Source organism: Vombatus ursinus, unplaced genomic scaffold, assembly GCF_900497805.2.
Source record: "Vombatus ursinus unplaced genomic scaffold, bare-nosed wombat genome assembly UNPS02014811.1, whole genome shotgun sequence".
NCBI classification, from domain to species: Eukaryota; Metazoa; Chordata; class Mammalia; order Diprotodontia; family Vombatidae; genus Vombatus; species Vombatus ursinus.
The window spans coordinates 16,576,864-16,597,479 of NW_020954589.1; the positions used below are offsets into that span (position 1 = coordinate 16,576,864).

Below are 20,616 nucleotides of genomic sequence, written 5' to 3' on the forward strand. Positions count from 1 at the left end.
ATTTCATGAAGAAATTTTAAAAGGGAAGTAAACTTTTGCTCTTTATGGTTTCCCTCTCCCCACTATTTACAGCTTGTTGGGTTTTAAAAAATATAGTTCAAATTCGACATCATAGTTTCAGCACTGCCAATTAGTCTATGTCGCCTTCTGAACTTCTTTTGCTCTCTTCTGTTTATTTTTAATGATTCATTGGCAATATTTTCTTCATTTTCTTCCGTTTTTTTCAGTATCACTATCTCCCACTAGCTCTCTGGCCATTGTGGTCATCATAGGTCTTAAGTCTTTTGTAGCTGTTTTTCTTTATACTATTGAAGTCATTATGTAAATTGTATTTCTAGTTCTCTTTACTTCACTCTTACTTCAATTCATCAAAGTCTTCTCAAGTTTCTTTGAATCCATCTCTTTGGGTCACTTCTTAAAGAGTAATAATATACCATTACATTCATATGCCATAATCAATTTGGTAATTCCTGAATTAATCATAATGATAATAATAGTAATCATAATAGCATTTACTAGTCAGGCACTTTATAAATGTTATCTTTTTTATTTTATTTTATTTTTTTAACATGTGTTTTTAAAACTTTGGGTTACAAATTTTCTTCCTTCCTCCCTCCCTCCCCACCCACCCTCATTGAAAAGGCAAGCATCTCAATACAGGTTATAGATGTGTAGTCATGCTAAACACTTCCATAGGAGTTCTGTTGTGAAAAACTAAGTATATTTCCCTTCATCCTATCCTACCCCCCATTTATTCTATTATCTTTTTTGACCCTGTCCCTCCTCAGAAGTGTTTGCTTTTGATTATCCCCTCCCCCAATCTGCCCTCCCCTCTATCAACCCTCTGCTCTCTTGTCCCCTTCCCCCCTTATTTCCTGTAGGGTAAGATAGATTTCCATACCCCATTGTGTATGTTATTCCCTCCTTAAGCCAAATCCTATGAGAATAAGATTCACTCATTCCCTCTCACCTTTCCCCATTTCCCCTCCACTGTAAAAGCCTTTTCTTGTCTGTTTCATGTGAGATATTTTACCTCCCTCTACTTCTCCCTTTCTCCTTCTCCCAGTATAATCTTCTCTCACCCCTTAATTTTATTTTCCAGATATCACCCCTTCAACTTCCACTCACCCTGTGCCCTCTATCTATCTATACATACATATAATTATTTTCCCTCCCACTACCCTAATACTGACAGAGGACTCATGAATTACAAATACCATCTTTCCCTGCAGGAATGTAAACAGTTCAACCTTAATAAATTTCTTATGATTTCTCTTTCCTGTTTGCCTCTTCCATGTTTCACTTGAGTCTTGTATTTGAAGGTCAAATTTCGTATTCAGCTCTGGTCTTTTCCACAGTGCTTAAAAGTCCTCTATTTCATTGAATGATCATTTTTTCCCCTGAAGGATTATACTCAGTTTTGCTGGGTAGGTGATTCTAGGTTGTAGTCCTATCTCCTTTGCCCTCCAGAATATCATACTCCATGCCCTCCGGACCCTTAATGTAGAAGCTGCTAAATCTTGTGTTATCCTGATTGTGTTTCCACAATACTTGAATTGTTTCCTTCTGGCTGCTTGCAATATTTTCTCCTTGACCTGGGGATTCTGGAATTTGGCTACAATATTCCTAGGGGTTTTCCTTTGGGGATCTCTTTCAGGAGGTGATCAGTGGATTCTTTCCATTTCTATCTTGCCCTCTGGTTCTAAAATATCCGGGCAGGTTTCCTTAATAATTTCTTGAAAGATGACGTCTAAGCTCTTTTTTTGATCATGGCTTTCAGATAGTCCAATAATTTTTAAGTTCTCTCTCCTGGATCTATTTTCCAGGTCAGTTGTTTTTCCAATAAGATATTTCACATTCTCTTCTATTTTTTCATTCCTTTTGATTAGTGTTACAGTGCCTTGATTTCTCAAATTGTCCCTATCTTCCAATTTCTCCATTCTAATTTTTAAGGAAGAATTTTCTTTAGTAAGCTTTTGGACTTCCTTTTCCATTTGGCCAATTTTTGTTTTTAGGGCATTCTTCTTCTCTTTGGTTTTTTGGACCTCTTTTGCCATTTGGGTTAGGCTATTTTTTAAGGTGTTATTTTCTTCAGTATTTTTTTGGGTCTCCTTTAGCATCAATCTCAGTTTTTTCTCTACTTCTCTTACTTGCTTCTCAAAATCCCTTTTGAGCTGTTCCATGGCCTGGGACCAATTCACATTTTTCTTGGAGGCTTTGGATGTAGGAGCTTTGGCTTCATTGTCTTTTTCTGGTTATATGTTTTGTTCTTCTTTGTCACCAAAGTAAGATAACGTAGTCTGACTCTTTTTGCACTGCTTGCTCATGATCTCAGCCAATTACTTGAGTTATAAACTCTTTGTTAAGGTAGGAGTCTGTTTCCAGTGTGGAGAATGTACTGTCCCAAGCTTCAGGGGTTTTGTGCAGCTGTTTTCAGAGATACTTCTAGGGACCTGTAAATTTTCAGTTCTTCCAAGGTGCTATGATCAAGGGTGAGGTGTTTACTCCTTTGCTGGACTGTGCTATGGTCTATGAGTACTCTTTTTTGTCTTGGAACTGTGAGGAGGGTTTCCTCTCCACAGCCACTACAAGCTCCACCACACCAGCGCTCCTCTTTGTCCCAGGACCACAACCCAGAACTGTGACCCAGATCCAAGCATGGGCAAAGCAAGAGATTCCTGCCTCAGCACAGGCAAAGAGATCCCTGCAATCCCCTTCTAGTCAGTCACTCGATTCCCCCTCAGTCTGTGGGCTGGAAGCTCAGGAGGCAGCCGGGGCCCACGCTTGGGACTTGCGGCTGAGACCTAGCTTCTCTCTCACCGAAGTCACAGACTTTTCCCACTGACCTTCTAAGTTGTCTTTGGCATTCATGGGTTGAGAAGTCTGGAAACTGCCATAGCTTCCCATGATTCAGTACTCTGAGGCCTGCTGCAGGGTCGCTGCAGCCTGCACATCCACACCAAACTGCGTTCCTCTCCCCACCCAGCGCAATATGCATTTCTAATCAACCATCCAAGCTGTCTTTGGCTGGAAATTTGTTTCATTCTGTCTTTTTGTGAGTTCTGCTGCTTTAGAATTTGTTTAGAGCCATTTTTTATAGGTGTTTGGGGGAGAACTCAAGCAAATCACTCCTTTTACTCAGCCATCTTGGCTCCGCCCTCTATAAATGTTATCTCATTTGATCTCACAACAACCCTGGGAGAAAGATGCTATTATTATCCCCATTTTACAAATGAGGAAACTGAGACAAATAGTGGTTAAGTGACTTGCCCAAGGTCACACAACTAGTAGGAAGTGTCTGAGGCTGATTTTGAACTCAAGTCTTCCTGACTCCAGGCTCAAGCACCCTATCTACTATGCTACCTAGCTCAATTAATAGGTATATGCTTTGTTTCTAGTTCTTTGGCATGAAAAAAATACTACTGTAAAAAATTTTGTACCTATGAGTCCTTTCCTTTTTAAAAATTTCTTTGGTATATAGGGCTCAAAGCATATGCACAGCTGAATAACTCTTGGCAAGTAATTCCAAATTCTTACTAGATGACAGATAACTTCAAAGCTCCACCAGCAGTATATTAGCGTGCTTCTTCTCCCAGAGCCCTCCAACAACTGTCACTTTCCTTTTTTGTTCTGTTGCTAATCTAATGAGTATGAGGTAGAACCTTAGATTTATTTTAATTTATATTTCTTTTATTACTAGTTATTTGGAACATTTTTTTCATATGGTTGTTAGCTTGCCTTTCTCCTTTTGAGAATTGAGAGTTCATATCCTTTGCCCATCTATCCACTTGGCAATGGCTTTTGGACTTAGCTATTAATATCACTTTTCTATAGCTTTTGGAAAGATCTTATCATGGAAATTTGCTGTAAAGATTTTCCCCCTGGTTGACTGTTTCTCTTTCTAATTCTATAACTGAACTGATTTGTTTGAGTAAAGCTAAGAACTTCTTTGCTAAGCCCTGTCTGGACTAAAAATTCCTTTCTATACAACATTCAATATTCAAGTCTCAGTTCTGACAGATTACCACCATTCAGGAAATTGATATAATTATATTTCTCATATCCCAATTCTTAAAAATATCTATTCTTTTGGGTATTTGATTTCCAACAATTTTTTTTTACATTTGTGATCACAGCTATATTTTCTTTGTTTTCTAACTGCCATTGTCATTTGGTGCATGTAGTAGGCTATTAAAAATATTTTAAAACTGAGTGAGAAGGATTGGTATGAGTCATAGCCCTCAATAGGTTTGTGTTATGCATGTATACCATGATTCTGTTTGGAGCTGATTTTAAATTTCTTACTACTTATCCTTTTAGGTCCTATAATGTGTCCAATCTGACAGATGACTTGAAGGGATTGTACCATGTTGCTGGAGCTGAAGGAAAAGGAATCACATTTATCTTTACTGACAATGAAATAAAAGATGAGGCATTTCTGGAATATCTTAACAACTTGCTATCTTCAGGAGAGGTAGAATCCTGAAGTAATAAACAAGGATATCTTTTCTATTGAAAAATAATATTTGAAAGGGAAAACAGGTTTTTAGAAATACGCTTCCTGAGTCCTACTTGTTAATTCTGATGTATACTAGAGTAAATCTAACAAATTTGTATTTTTTTAAAGAAATGAAAGTTCACATTTATGTGAACTTGCTCCTGTCCAAGTGCAGTGTTCTACATGTTCTATTTCCTTACCCAGCTCCCTATACTTGGATCCATTTCTCAGATGGCTCTGGAACCTATCTCCTAACATGATTCTGTAATTCATTTGACTCTTTCTGTACTCAGAGGCGAAATATCATCAGCATCGGTTATCCAATGTTCTAAAAAATACTGTATTTGAGAATAAAAAAAGCAAGAATATGAGATTCATGTTTACCAAATGGCAGCATTTGTAGAACTAAATTTTAAACAGATGCTTTTAGCTTTGGTGCCATGTTAGAAAATGTGTTTCCTTGGGTGTTTTACACAACAAAACCACTGTATAGAAGAGCCTTGTTAAAAGGTTTAAAAGATTGGTGTTAGGGAATAGAATGACTGCCTGGCTTAATTAGAAGCAGTATGTACTTAATTATCCTCATTGGGCTATGTTTCATTTTAAGTTTTTAACATGACTGGCTTGGAAGAGGAGGGTGGAAGATTATTTTAGCCACAGCCATTTTAATTAACTGGTAAGAAATAAAGTCTTTGAAGGCTTAGTAGAAAGGCATGTAGTATAGATTGAAGATGACCCATAGGCCAGGTACTCAATTGTGGAAACAAATGGTAAGAAAGATTCTAGAGGTAAATACTAGATAGAAGGGGAAAATGCAAAATTTAGCAGTATATTGGATTTAGGAAAAAAAGTTTAATGTTGAGTACTTTCTTGTTACTTCCTCAAAGATCTCTAATTTATTTGCTCGGGATGAGTTGGATGAGATTACTCAAGGACTAGTAGCAGTGATGAAAAAGGAAATGCCTCGTCACCCTCCTACCTTTGATAATCTTTATGAGTATTTCATAGCACGATCACGGAAGAATTTGCATGTTGTTCTCTGCTTTTCTCCAGTGAGTTTTTCTTTTCTGTATCTGTATGTTTCCATATATGCAAATGTGAATATATATTCATATAATATATATGTAGTTATCCATGTACATATGTAAATATAATATTCTCTCTAGCAAGATCACTCAGTTCTTGAGGTAAGGGAAGCAAACTCTTCACTAAATTCCTTGTTTTTTATCTCACCAAAATCATGTGTTCTATATTTTAATTCAGTAAGCTGATAATAAGAGGTAACAGTGATATATTAGATAGATAGTCAGCCTTAGAATCAGATAACTCAGATACTTCTTAACTTCATGTTCATGGGCAATTCACTTAATGTTTCAGTGTCCCCAGTCTTTAAGACTATAAAGTATAGATATATTACTCTGAATTGGGGAAAGGCCTTTATTTTTATAAATTTGGCTCAGTTCCCTGTGTATTCGTGGTGGCCAGATGATTCAGTGGATCCCTACAAAGTCCCAGAAAAAGCCCCATGGTAATTATAGAAATAAAAAAAGGGAGGAGGAGTGATATTATTACATTACATATGCCATCACAGTTTAGCTAATGTTTTGATTTACTGCTTAGTACTGGGCTTGAGCCCAGAGCCCCAGGCGTCAAGGCCAGTAGTGTTGGGTAGGTAGGTGTTCAGACACACAAGCTCATGAACTGGTCACTGTATCCTTGTTAAGGCTTTTGCTATATGGCTTTCACCAATAGGGACCCCACACCCTCTATTCTTGGCTACATAGGTTTTAATTATACAAGAAAATTTTAATTTAAAATAATCAAAATTATACATTTTTTACTTCAATGCTGCCCTTACCTTATAATGTGGTTTAAGGTCTGATACTACTGAATCTAGTTCCTTCACATATTTTTCTCCTGGTTTCTTTGAAGTTTCTGACCCTCTACTCTCCTAAATGAACCTTGTTATTATTTTTTCTGACTCAGTAAGATAGTTTTTCTTTTAGTAATTTAATTGGGATCACATGACATAAATAGATTACTTAGGTAACATAATAAATCCTACTCCTGATCTTTATTTTATGTTTGTGTATATCTCTCATTTTTGTGGCATTTCCTGAAAGCAACATATTGTTGCATTCAAACCTTTAATCTTCTATCAGTTTCCATTTTATGGGTAAATTCATCTAATTCACATTCTAAATTATAATTACTTGTTGTGTATTTTCCTTCTTCCTATTTTCCTCACTATCCTTCTCACCTTATTGCTATCTTGCTTGCTCCTCTGCTTTACTTCCACTTGCTAACTTGCTCTCCTATTCTTTAACCTCCCTCCCTCCAAGAATCTCTCCCTTATCCTCTCCCTCCACTCTTATCCCCTTACCCTTTTGTTTGTTTCTGAATTTAGACGATTTTTATACCCTTTTAAATATATATGTTGTTCCCTCTTTAGCCCTTCTTGTTCTAACACTTCAGGACAATTTAATTACTTCTTGTATTATTGTATCAAAATTCCTTTTTTGATAGTAGCTTTCAGGTAGTCCAATTATTCTTATGTTTTCTCTTCTTGATCTGTTCTCCAGATCAATTGTTTTTCTTATAAGATGTTTCATATCATCTTCTATTTTTTCATTCTTTTGAATGTTTTATTATTTCTTGATATCTTATAATGTCATTCATTTCCCCTTGCCCAATTCTAATTTTCAAGGAGTCATTTTCTTCCATAAGATTCTGGATCTCCTTTTCCAGTTGGTTGACTTTCTTTTCATAATTTTCTTATTATTCTTTGATTGTTCTTATTTTAAATTTTTTCCTCAATTTCTTTAATTTGATTTAGAAAGTCTTTTTTGAGTTCTTCTATGAATTCTTTTGGGGCCAGTGACCATTTAATATTACTCTTGGGTGTAGGAGATGCTTTTTTTTTTGCTTCAGTATCACGCTCTGAAGATGAACCCAGGTTTTCTCTATTCTCATAGGAATATTCTCATATTTCTCTATTCCCATAGGAACTGTCCTTTGCCTGCTCTTTTTAATTTTTAGCAGCTTGTTATTATAATCACCTCTAATCCTGGGGTGTGGGGCATGGTGCCTCTGGTCTCAGGTCCTTCTTATTATTTGAGCTTTGTCCTGGGCCCAACCTCTATACTTCCCCTCCAAGCCACAGCTAGGGCCCTAGCCACACTATGCTGGAAATACTTTTGCTCCCTTAGAACCCTGCAGTGGCTGTAGCCTTTAGTTCTCCTCCCTGGTCTAGAACCGGAACCAAGACCTCAGCTCTTCTGTAAGTGACCACAGCCAGCAGCATCCCTGTCCCGCTGCTTCTGCACTCACCAGGAGTGTGCTGGTTTTTTCTCACCCAAGACCACACTGCTGGCAGCACAGCTACACCTGGTGTCCCTTGTCAGCAGAAGTTCCCTCAGTCTTCCCTTCTCAGATGCCAGACTCCCCACACTGTCCAGGAGGTGAAAATTCCTATGGCTGAGGTTGAGGCTACCTTCCAGCCCAGGGCTTGCCACTTGCTGTTTCAGCAGAGCTAGCCTGGGATGTTTACCCTTAACTCTGGCCAAACCTCCATCCTGGGATGTTTCTTTAGATCTTCTCCAGTTGTCCCAGGAGGATCACTGTTCTGCCCCAGTTCTTGTTTATTTTTGTCACTCTACATTCACCCTGAAGTACTATTTTGTCCATTTCATTTACTTTGCATACATCCCATATTCACCTATCTGCATTCACATTTTATTAGCCCAATAGAATATAAGATCCTTGAGGGCAGGGACTTTCTCACTGTATCCCCCAGCACCTTGCACAGTGATTGGAACATAGAAGATACTTAATAAATGCTTGTTGAATGGGATTAACTTGATCAGTGGAGGGAGTGTCTACAATGGGAGTCCTTACACACAGATGCACTCATGAGTCCAGATCCCACCCCACAAAAATTTAATAAAAAAGGAGTCATAACATAGCAAGATACACTGTAGATGATTTGCCTCGAGCATTTAACTTACCTACAATCACTGAATCCAAAGAATTAGAAAGCTCATAGAAGGCATTGGCTTAACCTTCCACCCAAGGCAGGAATTAAATATCCTCTACAACATCCTTGGGAAGTGTTTCCTAGGGGGGAAAAAAACATTATTTTGTACAGTGCTTTTATCAAAAGACAGAAACTTCTATTAGTGTTAAATGACATCCACTGACTCCACATGCTGTGCTGTAGAATTACACAGGACAGGGATAGGGAAAGGACCTATGATTTCTTTGGTATAAATACCTCCCAAAGGAAGAAACTCCCTCTACCAATTCAGACTAACAACTTCTGTGCATCTTGGAGTCTTAGAAAATTGCGTTAAAAGACTAAATGACAGCTTGGGAGTCCCACAGATATTACATACAGAGATGGGACTTAGACCTAGGTTTCCCTGACCCTAAAGCCAGCTCTCTATCTACTATACCACATTGCATCTTAGAGTCAGATGTAACTAAGTATAAGTAAGACATAATTAACTATAAGATTTCTGCCACAGAAAGTCATTAAAACATTTTAGGATGGTTATAATTTGCCTCCCTAAATCTTCTCTTTTCCAAGAAAAATATACCCAATTCATTAAACCATTTATTATACAATGGTATTGGTATCTAGACCATTCACTAAACCTCCTCTGAAGATTCACTAGTTTGTCACTATTTCTATTAAAATGCAATGTCCAGAATATAAACAAGATTTCAGATATGGTCTAAGAGAGTATAGTAGGATTATTCCCATTTTTATTTGGATAATATACTACTAATGCAACCTAAGACTGCTTCTTTGGAAGCCAGATCACATTGCTCCAGGACTAGATGTTATAATAACATGCTCTTACTAATCTAGCTCTAATATTCCTTTGTTATTGTAATTTTTATTAATAGGTTGGTGAGAAGTTTCGTGCCCGTTCTTTGAAATTCCCTGGCCTTATATCAGGTTGCACTATGGATTGGTTTAGTCGCTGGCCTAGGGAGGCTTTGGTTGCTGTAGCCTCCTATTTCCTTTTGGAATATAATATTGTCTGTTCTCATGAAACTAAAAAACAAGTTGTAGAAACAATGGGTCTTTTTCATGATATGGTTTCAGAAGGCTGCGAGAACTACTTCCAAAGGTAACATTTATGCAAATATGATGGTTAACAGAATCATGAAAAAATATATTGCCACTTAAAAGGAATAGTCTATTTAGTAATATAATATACATTCCCATAAATTATACTTATTATTGATTGAAGACTGATTCCTAGCAGTATTGAAATTTTCTCTTTGATTTTCTAATGACAATAGATTAACAACATAAGATAATTAAATAGGTTTTTTTAAGTAACTATGTTGGCCCCCAAATAACAAATGCCTAATGAATCATTTTATTTTATTTAAATTTCTTTTGAAAATTTGCAAATTGATCATGTTTATTTTTTAAAATGTCTTATTTATTTTTCTCTAAGAAATTCATTTATTTTTTACATTGTCGTATGTTTGGAGGAAATTTTAATTTTGTTTTCACTCTTTAATCAGATAATTATTTCATGTCAAGTACTTAATAAAATAAAATGCCAATTGACTGGTACAAACTCACATTCCCTAAGTGTTAGAAAATGCTAATATGTATATCTCAGCTCTTCAAAAAATATAACTCATTTCCCCAATTGATAAATAGTCAAAGGATATGAATAGGCAGTTCTCAGATGAAGAAATTAAAGCCATCTATAGTCATATGAAAAAAAATGCTCTAAATCACTATTGATTAGAGAAACACAAATCAAAACACCTCTGAGGTAGCACATCACACCTATCAGATTGTCCAACATGACAAAACAGGAAAATGATAAATATTGGAGAAGATGTGGCAAAATTGGAACACTAATGCATTGTTGGTGGAGTTGTGAAATTTTGGAGAGTAATTTGGAACTGCGCCCAAAGGGCAATAAACTGTGCGTATCCTTTGACCCAGCAATACCACTTCTAGAGCTATATCCCAAAGAGATCATACAATTGGGAAAAGGACCCACATGTACAAAAATATTTTTGTGGTGGCAAAGAATTGGAAATTGAGGGGATACCCATCAGTTTGGGAATCGCTGAACAAATTGTGGTATATGAATATAATGGAATACTATTGTGTATAAGAAATGATGAGCAAGCAGATTTTAGAAAAACCTGGAAAGACTTGTATGGACTGATGCTGAGTTAAGTGAGCAGAACCAGGAGAACTTTGTACATAGTAACAGCCACGCTGTGCGATGACTAACATTGATAGACTTTGCCTTTCTAAGCAGTGCAGGGATCTAAGACATCTCCAAAGGTCTCATGATGGAAAATACTATCCACATCCAAAAAAAGAACTATGTAGTTTGAATGCAAATCAAAGCATATTATTTGCTATTTTTTCTTCTGTTTTGTTTTGTTTCCTCTTTCTGGTGGTTCCTTGTATTGGTTCTAATTCTTCCTTACAACATGACTAATGTTAAAATATGTTTAACAGGAATGTATATGTATAGCCTATATCAGATTTTGTACAGTCTTGGGGAGGGAGGGGGAGAAAAATTTAAAACTTAACAGCTTATGGAAGTGATTGTTGATAAATCAAAATAAATAAATTCATAAAAAAAGAAAAAATATAACTGATTGAGAAAGTAGTATGGAATATACAAGACTAACAAATATGGGTGCTGATTCAAAAGCTAAAACTGCCACACAAGTTATTTAATCCATATCACTAATAATAGCTAGATAGTACTTATGTAATGCCTTAAGGTTTATAAAGCTCTTTGGTACTTTAAGTGTGTTATCTCATTTTATCTAGCCAGTGATACATTAACATTAACATATATTAACATATATTCTTAATAAATTATTTTAAAAATCTATTCTGTCCTTCAAAAACTCTATATATAAAGATTTTTCATCCTCTTGAGTAACTCACTGTATCTTTTTTGATCCATTGGAGACACTTGGGGTCCAAAAACCCATGTTCTACCTTCAATTCCACCTTTTACCTCAGACTCTGGGAGAGCCACTAAACCCATATGTCTCAGCTTCCTTATTTGTGAAATTAAATGAGAATACATTCCCTACTTACCTCCCAAGGGTGTACTGAGATTTAAATGAAATGATAGATATGAAATATTCTGTAATTTGAAAGTACTCTGTGAATGTCAGCTATTATGATTATTTTTTATATTCACAAAAATTCTAATGCAATGTTCTTAAACTCTAAAACTGAAAAGCATTATGTAAAAGGTGGACTAATTTTACAGAGTTCTGTTTTTTTAACTGGAATTTCTTCTCTATGTCAGAAAACTTTTTTTTTTTGGTTAATAAATTTCATTATATTTAGTTATAGAATTACTATAGGACACCAGTGGCTGACTAGTTCAATTGATTAAAAGCTCATGTAAATGAGATCAAGATCAAAGGATTAATCTCTTTTAAAAAAAAAGGCTACTTCTGGCTCATGGCCACAGTCTACAGCCCTAGATCTGACTTTGTGTACCACTTATTTCCAAAAAGATCTTGAGTGAGAATATGTGGACCACTTAGAGTGAAAGAGAGTACTAGAAGGGCCATTTATTCTAGAACTCAAGGTCACAATTAGAGGATTAAGAACTATGTTACCTTTTCTTTTTTTTCTTTTTTTATTAATTTATTTTGATTTATCAATAATCACTTCCATATGTTATTGAGTTTAAAATTTTTCTCCCCCTTCCTCCTCACCACCCTCCCCAAGACGGCACATAATCTGATCCAGGCTATACATTTACATTCATATTAAACATATTTTCCCATTAGTGATGTTGTAAGTAGAAATTAAAACCAATAGGAGGAATGATCAGAAAGAGAAAACAAAACTCAACAGAACAGAAAAAAATTAGCAATTCAGCTTCCATAGTTCTTTCTTTGGGTGTGGATAGCATTTTCCATCACAAGGCCTCTGGAGATGTCTTAGATCCTTGTATTGCCAGGAAGGGTTAAGTTTACCAATATTAGTCATCATGCAATGTGGCTGTTATTGTGTACAACATTTTCTTGGTTCTGCTCACTTCATTCAGCATCAGACCATACAATTCTTTCCAGGTTTTTCTGAAGTCAGCCTGATCATCATTTCTTATAGCACAATAGTATTCCATCACATTCATATACCACAACTTGCTCAGCCATTCCCCAATTGATGGGCATCCTCTCAATTTCCAGTTCTTTGCCACCACAAAAAGAGCTGCTATGAATATTTTTGTACATGTAGGTCCTTTTCCGGTTTGTGTGATCTCTTTGGGATATAGCCCTAGAAGTGCTATTGCTGGGTCAAAGGGTATGCACATTTTTATAGCCCTTTGGGCATAGTTCCAAATTGCTATCCAAAATGCTTGGATCATTTCACAACTCCACCAACAATGCATTAGTGTTTCACTTTTCCCGCATCTTCTCCAATTTTCATCATTTTCCTGTTTTGTCATGTTGGCCATTCTGATAGGTGTGATATGGTACCTCAGAGTTGTTTTGATTTGCATTTCTCTAATCAACAGTGATTTAGAGCATTTTTTCATGGCTTTAATTTCTTCATCTGAGAACTGTCTGTTCATATCCTTTGACCATTTATCAATTGGGGAATGGATTGTATTCTTATAAATTTGACTTAATTCTCTATATATTTTAGAAATGAGGCCCTTATCAGAGAGACTGAAGAACTATGTTACCTTTTCAACAATAGGACAAGAATGTCTTAATGGCAGTCAGTATAATACAACTTAATAGAATCTCTGACATTTTCCAAAGGATGAATTTTTCCTCAATAATAATGAATGCGTTTTTACAGAAAAAAACACCCTAGAAAATCATTCACTAATTTTTTAAAAATATAATTATTTCCTTTTGTTGTTGATGGTGGTGCCCAATTTTTTTAATGCATCCTTTTTGTTTTAATATGGTTAAGGACTTCATGAGCTAAAAGTGCCTTTAACCTCTCTAGACTCTCAGGGGGCCTGGGGCTACCTAGCACAAAACTTTCTCCTTTACTGGAGAAATTATTCAAAAAGTGTATTCTGCTGCCAGTGGATCAATGGCATCCCCTTTATACAGAGAAGAATAACACTTTTATTTCACCATGGAAATAGCGATGGGTTCTCCTTGTGTGTCTAGGTCATTGATATTTGTACCAACTCAGTGCTGAGGAAATCTGTGATCTCAGGAAGCTTGGCCCTCTTCTTGTTATGGATGTTTTCAAAGGAGCAGAACAGAAGCATGTGATGACCAATGATAAGCTATACCTCAGACATTCAGGGAGAAGGATGTATTGATTTTTTTATGGTTTAAAGCAGGGGTTCTCAAAGTTTTTGGACTCAGGACCCCTTTAGGCTCTTAAAAATGATTGAGAACTTTCCCCAAAGAACTGTTCTTTATGTTTGTCATATCTATAGATATTTATTATATTAGAAATAAAACAAGTTTTACTATTATTATGAAGATAGTTTTGACTTCAGGAACACTGAATCATGTTTTGAGGACCTACTGGCCTAAAGGATTATTGAGGATCAGCAGACAAAATAATCTGCCACAAATGGAAAAAAAAAACTGAAAACAAGAAATAATAATAAACTGATCAGGGGGCTAAAAGCATCATTTTTGGTGTTCAATGTCTCTTCACTCTTATGGTGTTGAATAATGATAGAATAAAATGAATGGTAATAATGATGATAATGATGTATCAAAAATGTGTAGAAAGTTCACACTAAAGTGATAGACACAAATATAATGTTATTTGTTTTACTTTATAGGTATAGACGAAGAGCACATGTGACTCCCAAATCTTATCTCTCTTTTGTAAATGGCTATAAAAATATCTATGCTGAAAAGTTGAAATACATTAATGAACAAGCTGAACGAATGAACATAGGTAAGAACATTAGTTTGTTTAGAGAAAAGTCCACACTCTTTGGGTGAAGTTGTGGGTGAAAATCCCTTGTGTATCAGGATGGGATTCATATTCTTTTTTGAAAATTTTATTTTTAATTTTTAGTTTTCAACATTCACTTCCATAAGATTTTGAGTTCCAAATTTTATCCCCATTTCTCCCCTCACCCCACCCCAAGACGGCATGTGATTTGTTATAGGCGCTACATATACATTCATATTGAACCTATTTTCACATTAGTCATATTATAAAGAAGAATTAGAACCAATGGGAGAAATCAAAAGAACAAGAAACAAACAAAAAAAGAGAACAAATAATATGCTTTGATCTACATTCAGACTATATAGTTCTTTTTCTGGACGTGGACAACATTTTCCATCATGAGTCCTTTGGAGTTGTCTTGGATCCTTCCATTGCTAAGAAGAGATAAATCTATGAAATTTAGCCATCACACTCTGTGGCTATTCCTACATACAATGTTCTCCTGGTTCTGCTCACTTCACTCAGCATCAGTCCCTACAAGTCTTTCCAGTTTTTTCTGAAGTCTGCCTGCTCATCATTTCTTATAGTACAATAGTATTCCATTGCATTCATATACCACAATTTGTTCAGCCATTCCCAAACTGATAGGCATTCCCTCAGTTTCCAATCCTTTGCCACCACAAAAAGAGCTGCTAGAAATATCTTTGTATATGTGGGTCCTTTCCCCATTTGTATGATCTCCTTGGATACAGACCTAGAAGTGCTATTGCTGGGTCAAAAGGTATGCACAGTTTTATAGTCCTTTGGGTGTGGGAAAGGAGGGGGAGAAAAATTTAAAACTCAAAAATGTATGGAACTGATTGTTGAAAACTGAAAATAAATTAATTAAAAATTTTTTTGAAAATCAAGTAAGAGAAGTAGGGGAAAAACTGGGAAGAGAAATTAAAGTGATGTGAGAAAATAATGAAAAATGAGCTTGCTAAAGGAGACCCAAAAAATTCTGAAGAAAATAACACCTTAAAATAGACTAGAACAAATGGCAAAAGAGGTCCAAAAAGCCAATGAGGAGAATGCTTTAAAAAGCAAAATTGGCAAAATGGAAAAGGGGGTCCAAAAGCTCACTGAAGAAAATAATTCCTTAAAAATTAGAATGGAACAAATAGAAACTAATGACTGTATGAGAAATCAAGAAATTATGAAACAAAAATCAAAAGAATGAAAAATAGAAGACAGTGTGAACTATCTCACTGGAAAAACAACTGACCTGGAAAATAGATCTAGGAGAGATAATTTAAAAATTATTGAACTACCTGAAACCCATGATCAAAATCAGAGCCTGGACATTATCTTTCAAGAAATTATCAAGGAAAAGTGCCCTAATCTTCTAGAACCAGAGGGTAAAATAGAAATTGAAAGAATCCACTGATCACCTTCTGTAAGAGATCCCAAAAGGAAAACTCCTAGGAATATCATAGCCAAATTCCAGAGTTCCCAGTTCAAGGAGAAAATATTGTAAACAGCCACAAAGAAACAATTCAAGTATTGTGGTAACACAATCAGGATAACACAAGATTTAGCAGCTTCTACATTAAGGGATCAGAGGGCTTGGAATATGACATTCCAGAGGTCAAAGGAACTAGAATCACCCACCCAGCAAAGCCAAGTGTAATCAATGAGGAGAAAAAAAAATGACATTCAATGACATAGAGGAATTTAATGCATTCTTGAGAAAAAATCAGAGCTAAATAGGAAATTTGACTTTCAAATACAAGACTCAAGAGAAGCATGAAAAGGTAAACAGTTAAGAGAAATCATAAGAGACTTATTAAAGTTGAACTGTTTATATACCTACATGGAAAGATGATATTTGTAACTTATGAGACTTTTCTCATTATCAGGATAGTTGGAGGGAATATATATATAGACAGAACACACAGGGTGAGTTGAATATGAAGGAATGATATCTAAAAAGTAAAATTAAGGGGTGAGAGAGAATTGTACTGGGAGAAGGAGAAAGGGAGAAGTAGAACAAGGTAAATTATCTCACATAAAAGAGGCAAGAAAAAGCTTTTACAGTGGAGGGGAAGAGGGGGGAGGTGAGAGGGAATGAGTGAACCTTACTCTCTTCTGAATTGGCTTAAGGAGGGAATAACATACACACTTAATTGGGTATAGGAATCTATCTCACCCTACAGGAAAGTAGGGAGGGGAAAGGGATGAGAGGAGAGTGAGAGAAGGGAGGGCAGATTGGGGGAGGGGACAATCAGAAGCAAACACTTTTGAGAAGAGACGAGGTGAAAGCAGAGAATAGAGTAAATGGTGGCGGGATAGGATGGAAGGAAATATAGTTAGTCTTTCACAATATGACAATTATGGAAGTGTTTTGCATGACCACACATGCATAACCTATATTGAATTTCTTGCCTTCTCAATTAGGGTGGGTGGGGAGGGAGGAAGGGAAGGAATCTGGAACTCAAAAGTTTTTAAAAATGAATGTTAAAAGTTGTTTTTTACATGTAACTGGGAAATAAGATACAGATGCAGTAAGGTATAGAAATCTATCTTACCCTACAGGAAAATAGAAAGGGGGATGATAGAAGGGAGGATAGACTACTTTTGAGGAGGGACAGGGTGAAAGGAGAGGGAGAGAATAGAATGAATGAGGGTAGGGGGAATACAATGGAGGGAAATATAGGTAGCAATAGTAACTGTGAAAAAAAATTTTTTGAAGCAAGTTTCTCAGATAAAGACCTCATTTTTCTAACATATAGAGAATTGTTTCAAATTTATAAAAATAAGAGTCATTCCCCAATTGATAAATGATCAAAAGATGTAATCAGTTTTTCATATGAAATAATTAAAGCTATCTATAACCATATGAAAAAATATTCTATCTCACTATTGATTGGAGAAATGCAAGTTAAAACAGTTCTGAGGTACTACTTCATACCTATTAGATTAGATAATGGGACTGAAAAGGTAAATGACAAATGTTGGAGGGGATGTGGGAAAAATAAGACATTATTGTAGAGTTGTTGGAGTTGTGAATTGATTAAATCATTCAATAGAGCAATTTGGAACTATGCCCAAAGGGCTATAAAACCATGCATACCCTTTGACATAGCAGTACCACTACTAGGTCTGTATCCCAAAAGATATTAAAAAAAAAAACAAAAAGGAAAAGGCTCTATATGTACAAAAATATTTATATCAGATCTTTTTCTGGGGGTAAAGAATTAGAAATTGAGGTGATGCACATCAATTGGGGAATGGATGAATAAGTTGTGGTATGTAATTATGATGTAATACTATTGTACTGTAAGAAATGATAAGTAGGATGCTCTCAGGAAAACCTAGAAAGACTTACATGGGTTCGTGCAAAGTGAAAGGTACTGGGTACAAACTAACAGCAATATTGTAAGATGATCAGCTGTGAATAACTTAGCTATTCTCAGCAGTACAACGATCTATGACAACTCTGAAGGACTTAGGACGAAAAATACTATCCATCCCCAGAGAAAAAACTGATGGTGTCTGAACACAAACTGAAGCAACTTTTTTTACTTCCTTTATTTTTCTTAAGTTTTTTGTCTGTTTTCTTTCACAACATGACTATTATGAATATGCTTTACATGACTACACATGTATAACATATATGGAATTGCTTGGCTTCTCAATGAAGAAGGTAGTGGGGAGAGAGAAAGGGAGAGAATTTGGAATCCAAAGTTTTAAAAACAAATGTTAAAAAATAAATAAAAATCACTTTTAAAAAAAGAGAAGCATAAAAAGGTAAACAGGAAAGAGAAATCATAAGTGATCCAATAAAGTTAAACTGTTTTCTTTTCTACATGGGAAGATGAGGCTTGTAATTCCTAAGAACTATATTATTATTAGGGCAGTTAGAAGAAGTATAAATAGAAGGCAGAGGTATGAATTGAATATGATGAAATGATATAAAAAATGAAGGGGTGAGAAAGAGGAATGCGCTGGGAAAAAGGTAAAGGGAGGTAAATTATCATCTCACATAAAAGAGGCTCAAAAAAGCTTTTACATTAAAGGGGAAGATGGGGGAGTTGGGGAGAAATGCTTGAACCTTACTCTCATAAGAATTGGCTCAAAGGGGGAATAACATACACACTCATTTGTGTATAGAAATCTATCTTACCCTACAGGAAAATAGAATGGGAGAGGAGGGGAGAATGAAGGAGGAGGTAGTCAGAAGCAAAACACTTTTGAGGATGGATAGGATGAAAGGAGAGAGAATAAGATAAATGGAGGGGGGAGAAATAGAATGGAGGGAAATACAGAGTAATCATAATTGTGAAAAACATTTTTACAGCAAGTTTCTGAAATAAAGCCCTCATTTCTCAAATAAATAGATATCTGAGTCAAATTTATAAAAGTAAGAGCTATTATCCAATTGATAAATGGTCAAAGAATTTTAACAGGTAGTTTTCAGGAATAGCAATGGAAGCTATCAATAATCATATGAAAAAATGCTCTAAATCACTATTGATTAGAGAAAATTAGAATTACAGCAAATTTGAGGTACCACCCCATATCTATCATATTGGCTAATATGATAGAAAAGGGAAATGATAAATGTTAGAGTGATGTGGGAAAATTGGGACACATGTACTGTTGGTGTTATGAACTGATTCAGCCATTCTGGAGGACAGTTTGGAACTATGGCTGTAAAACCATGTATACCTATAATACCCAGCAATACCACTACTAGGTCATATCCCAAATAGATTTTTTTTTAAGGAAAATGACCTGTATGTACAAAACTATTTATGGCAGTTGTTTTTGTGGTGGCAAATAATTTGAAATTGAGGTGATGTCCATCAATTGGGGAATGACTAAACAAGCTGTGTTATATGTTTGTGATGGAATGCTATTGTGCTATAAGAAATGACCAGCAGGATGCTCTTAGATAAATTTAGAAATACTTACATGAACTGATGCAAACTGAAATAAGCAGAACCAGGAGAACATTGTACACAGTAACAACAATATTTTATGACAGTCAATTGTGAATGACAGCTGTTCGCAGCGATACAATGATCTAAGATAATCCTGAAGGACTTATGATAAAAAATGCTATCCATCTCTAGAGAAAGAATTGATGGAGTATGAATGCATATCAAAGCATACTTTTTAAAGAAAATTTTTTTTATTTTTCTTGTCATTGTTATTGGTCTGTGTTTTCTTTCACAATATGCCTGAGATGGAAATATGTTTTGCATGACCACACATGTATAATCGATTGATTGCTTTCTCAAGGTGGGGAGAGAAGGGACGGCAGGTTAGAATTTTGAATTCAAATTAAAAAAAATGTTAAAAATTGTTTTTGTATCTAATTGGGGGAAAAATAAAATATTTTAAAATGTTAATCTGGAAAAAAGAAAGAAATGTTCTATACTAAAAGGGATGCCCACCTTAGGAAAATCATCAAATGAACCACTTATAGCAAACAAAAAGATTAAGTTTTTTGGAGCACCATGGGAGCTCTAGTGCTGAAGACTGGAGTGAAAAGAGAAGATATCAGGGATCTGGACAAACACCCAGACCCAAAGTTGGGGGCTGTTTACAAAAGGCTATGACTTGGGGTCTATGACTCTCAGCCTACTTCTTGCATGTCATCGTGCCTCCTCAGTAGGAACTTGAAGACTTTGGGTTTAAAGAAGATAAAGCAAATTTTTTTTACCTGATCCATATTGACCATCTTCCCAGAGAGACCAGGTGCCTTGAAGATCAAGAGAGAAAATCCTCACCACAGAGGACTTGCCACCCATGAAATCTGAAGCTAACCCTATTAAAAAGTGGCGTTTGTTAACAAAACTCTGTTGCTGCAATTGACCCTTGTAGGAAGAATCCTAAATGTTGCTCCAGACTTTAGCTTAATCCCTGCCTCTCTGCCTTCTACACACAACCCTCTGCCTACCCTATCTCTGTTCCTTTTTTGTCCTAGACTTCCTGCTGTGACAAGAAATTCCTGTCTCTGTTCTCATATTTGTCCCATTCCCAGACATGTAGTCAGTCCGTGGCTCAAATTTCTTAGCCTCATCTTCAGGCTTGCCTGAGCAAGTACTTGCCCAATTATTCTTTTTACCTCTTCACATGTTCCTCCGACTCCCTCACCAGGCCTGTCCTTTGTTGTTCTTTGGAGGCTCTGCCTTATCAGACCCAAATAATGAAT

General features: G+C 35.8%; 1 protein-coding gene across 1 annotated transcript in view; it reads left to right on the plus strand.

Annotated features, from left to right (window-relative positions):
• The window catches only part of DNAH8 (dynein axonemal heavy chain 8), a 404,075-nt gene that overhangs the window by 245,740 nt on the left and 137,719 nt on the right, over positions 1-20,616 (plus strand). The window contains exons 62-65 of the mRNA XM_027876336.1: positions 4,321-4,474; positions 5,386-5,550; positions 9,410-9,636; positions 14,296-14,414. Of these exons, the coding sequence (XP_027732137.1) occupies positions 4,321-4,474; positions 5,386-5,550; positions 9,410-9,636; positions 14,296-14,414 (665 nt within the window). The remainder of the gene's footprint in view (positions 1-4,320; positions 4,475-5,385; positions 5,551-9,409; positions 9,637-14,295; positions 14,415-20,616) is intronic.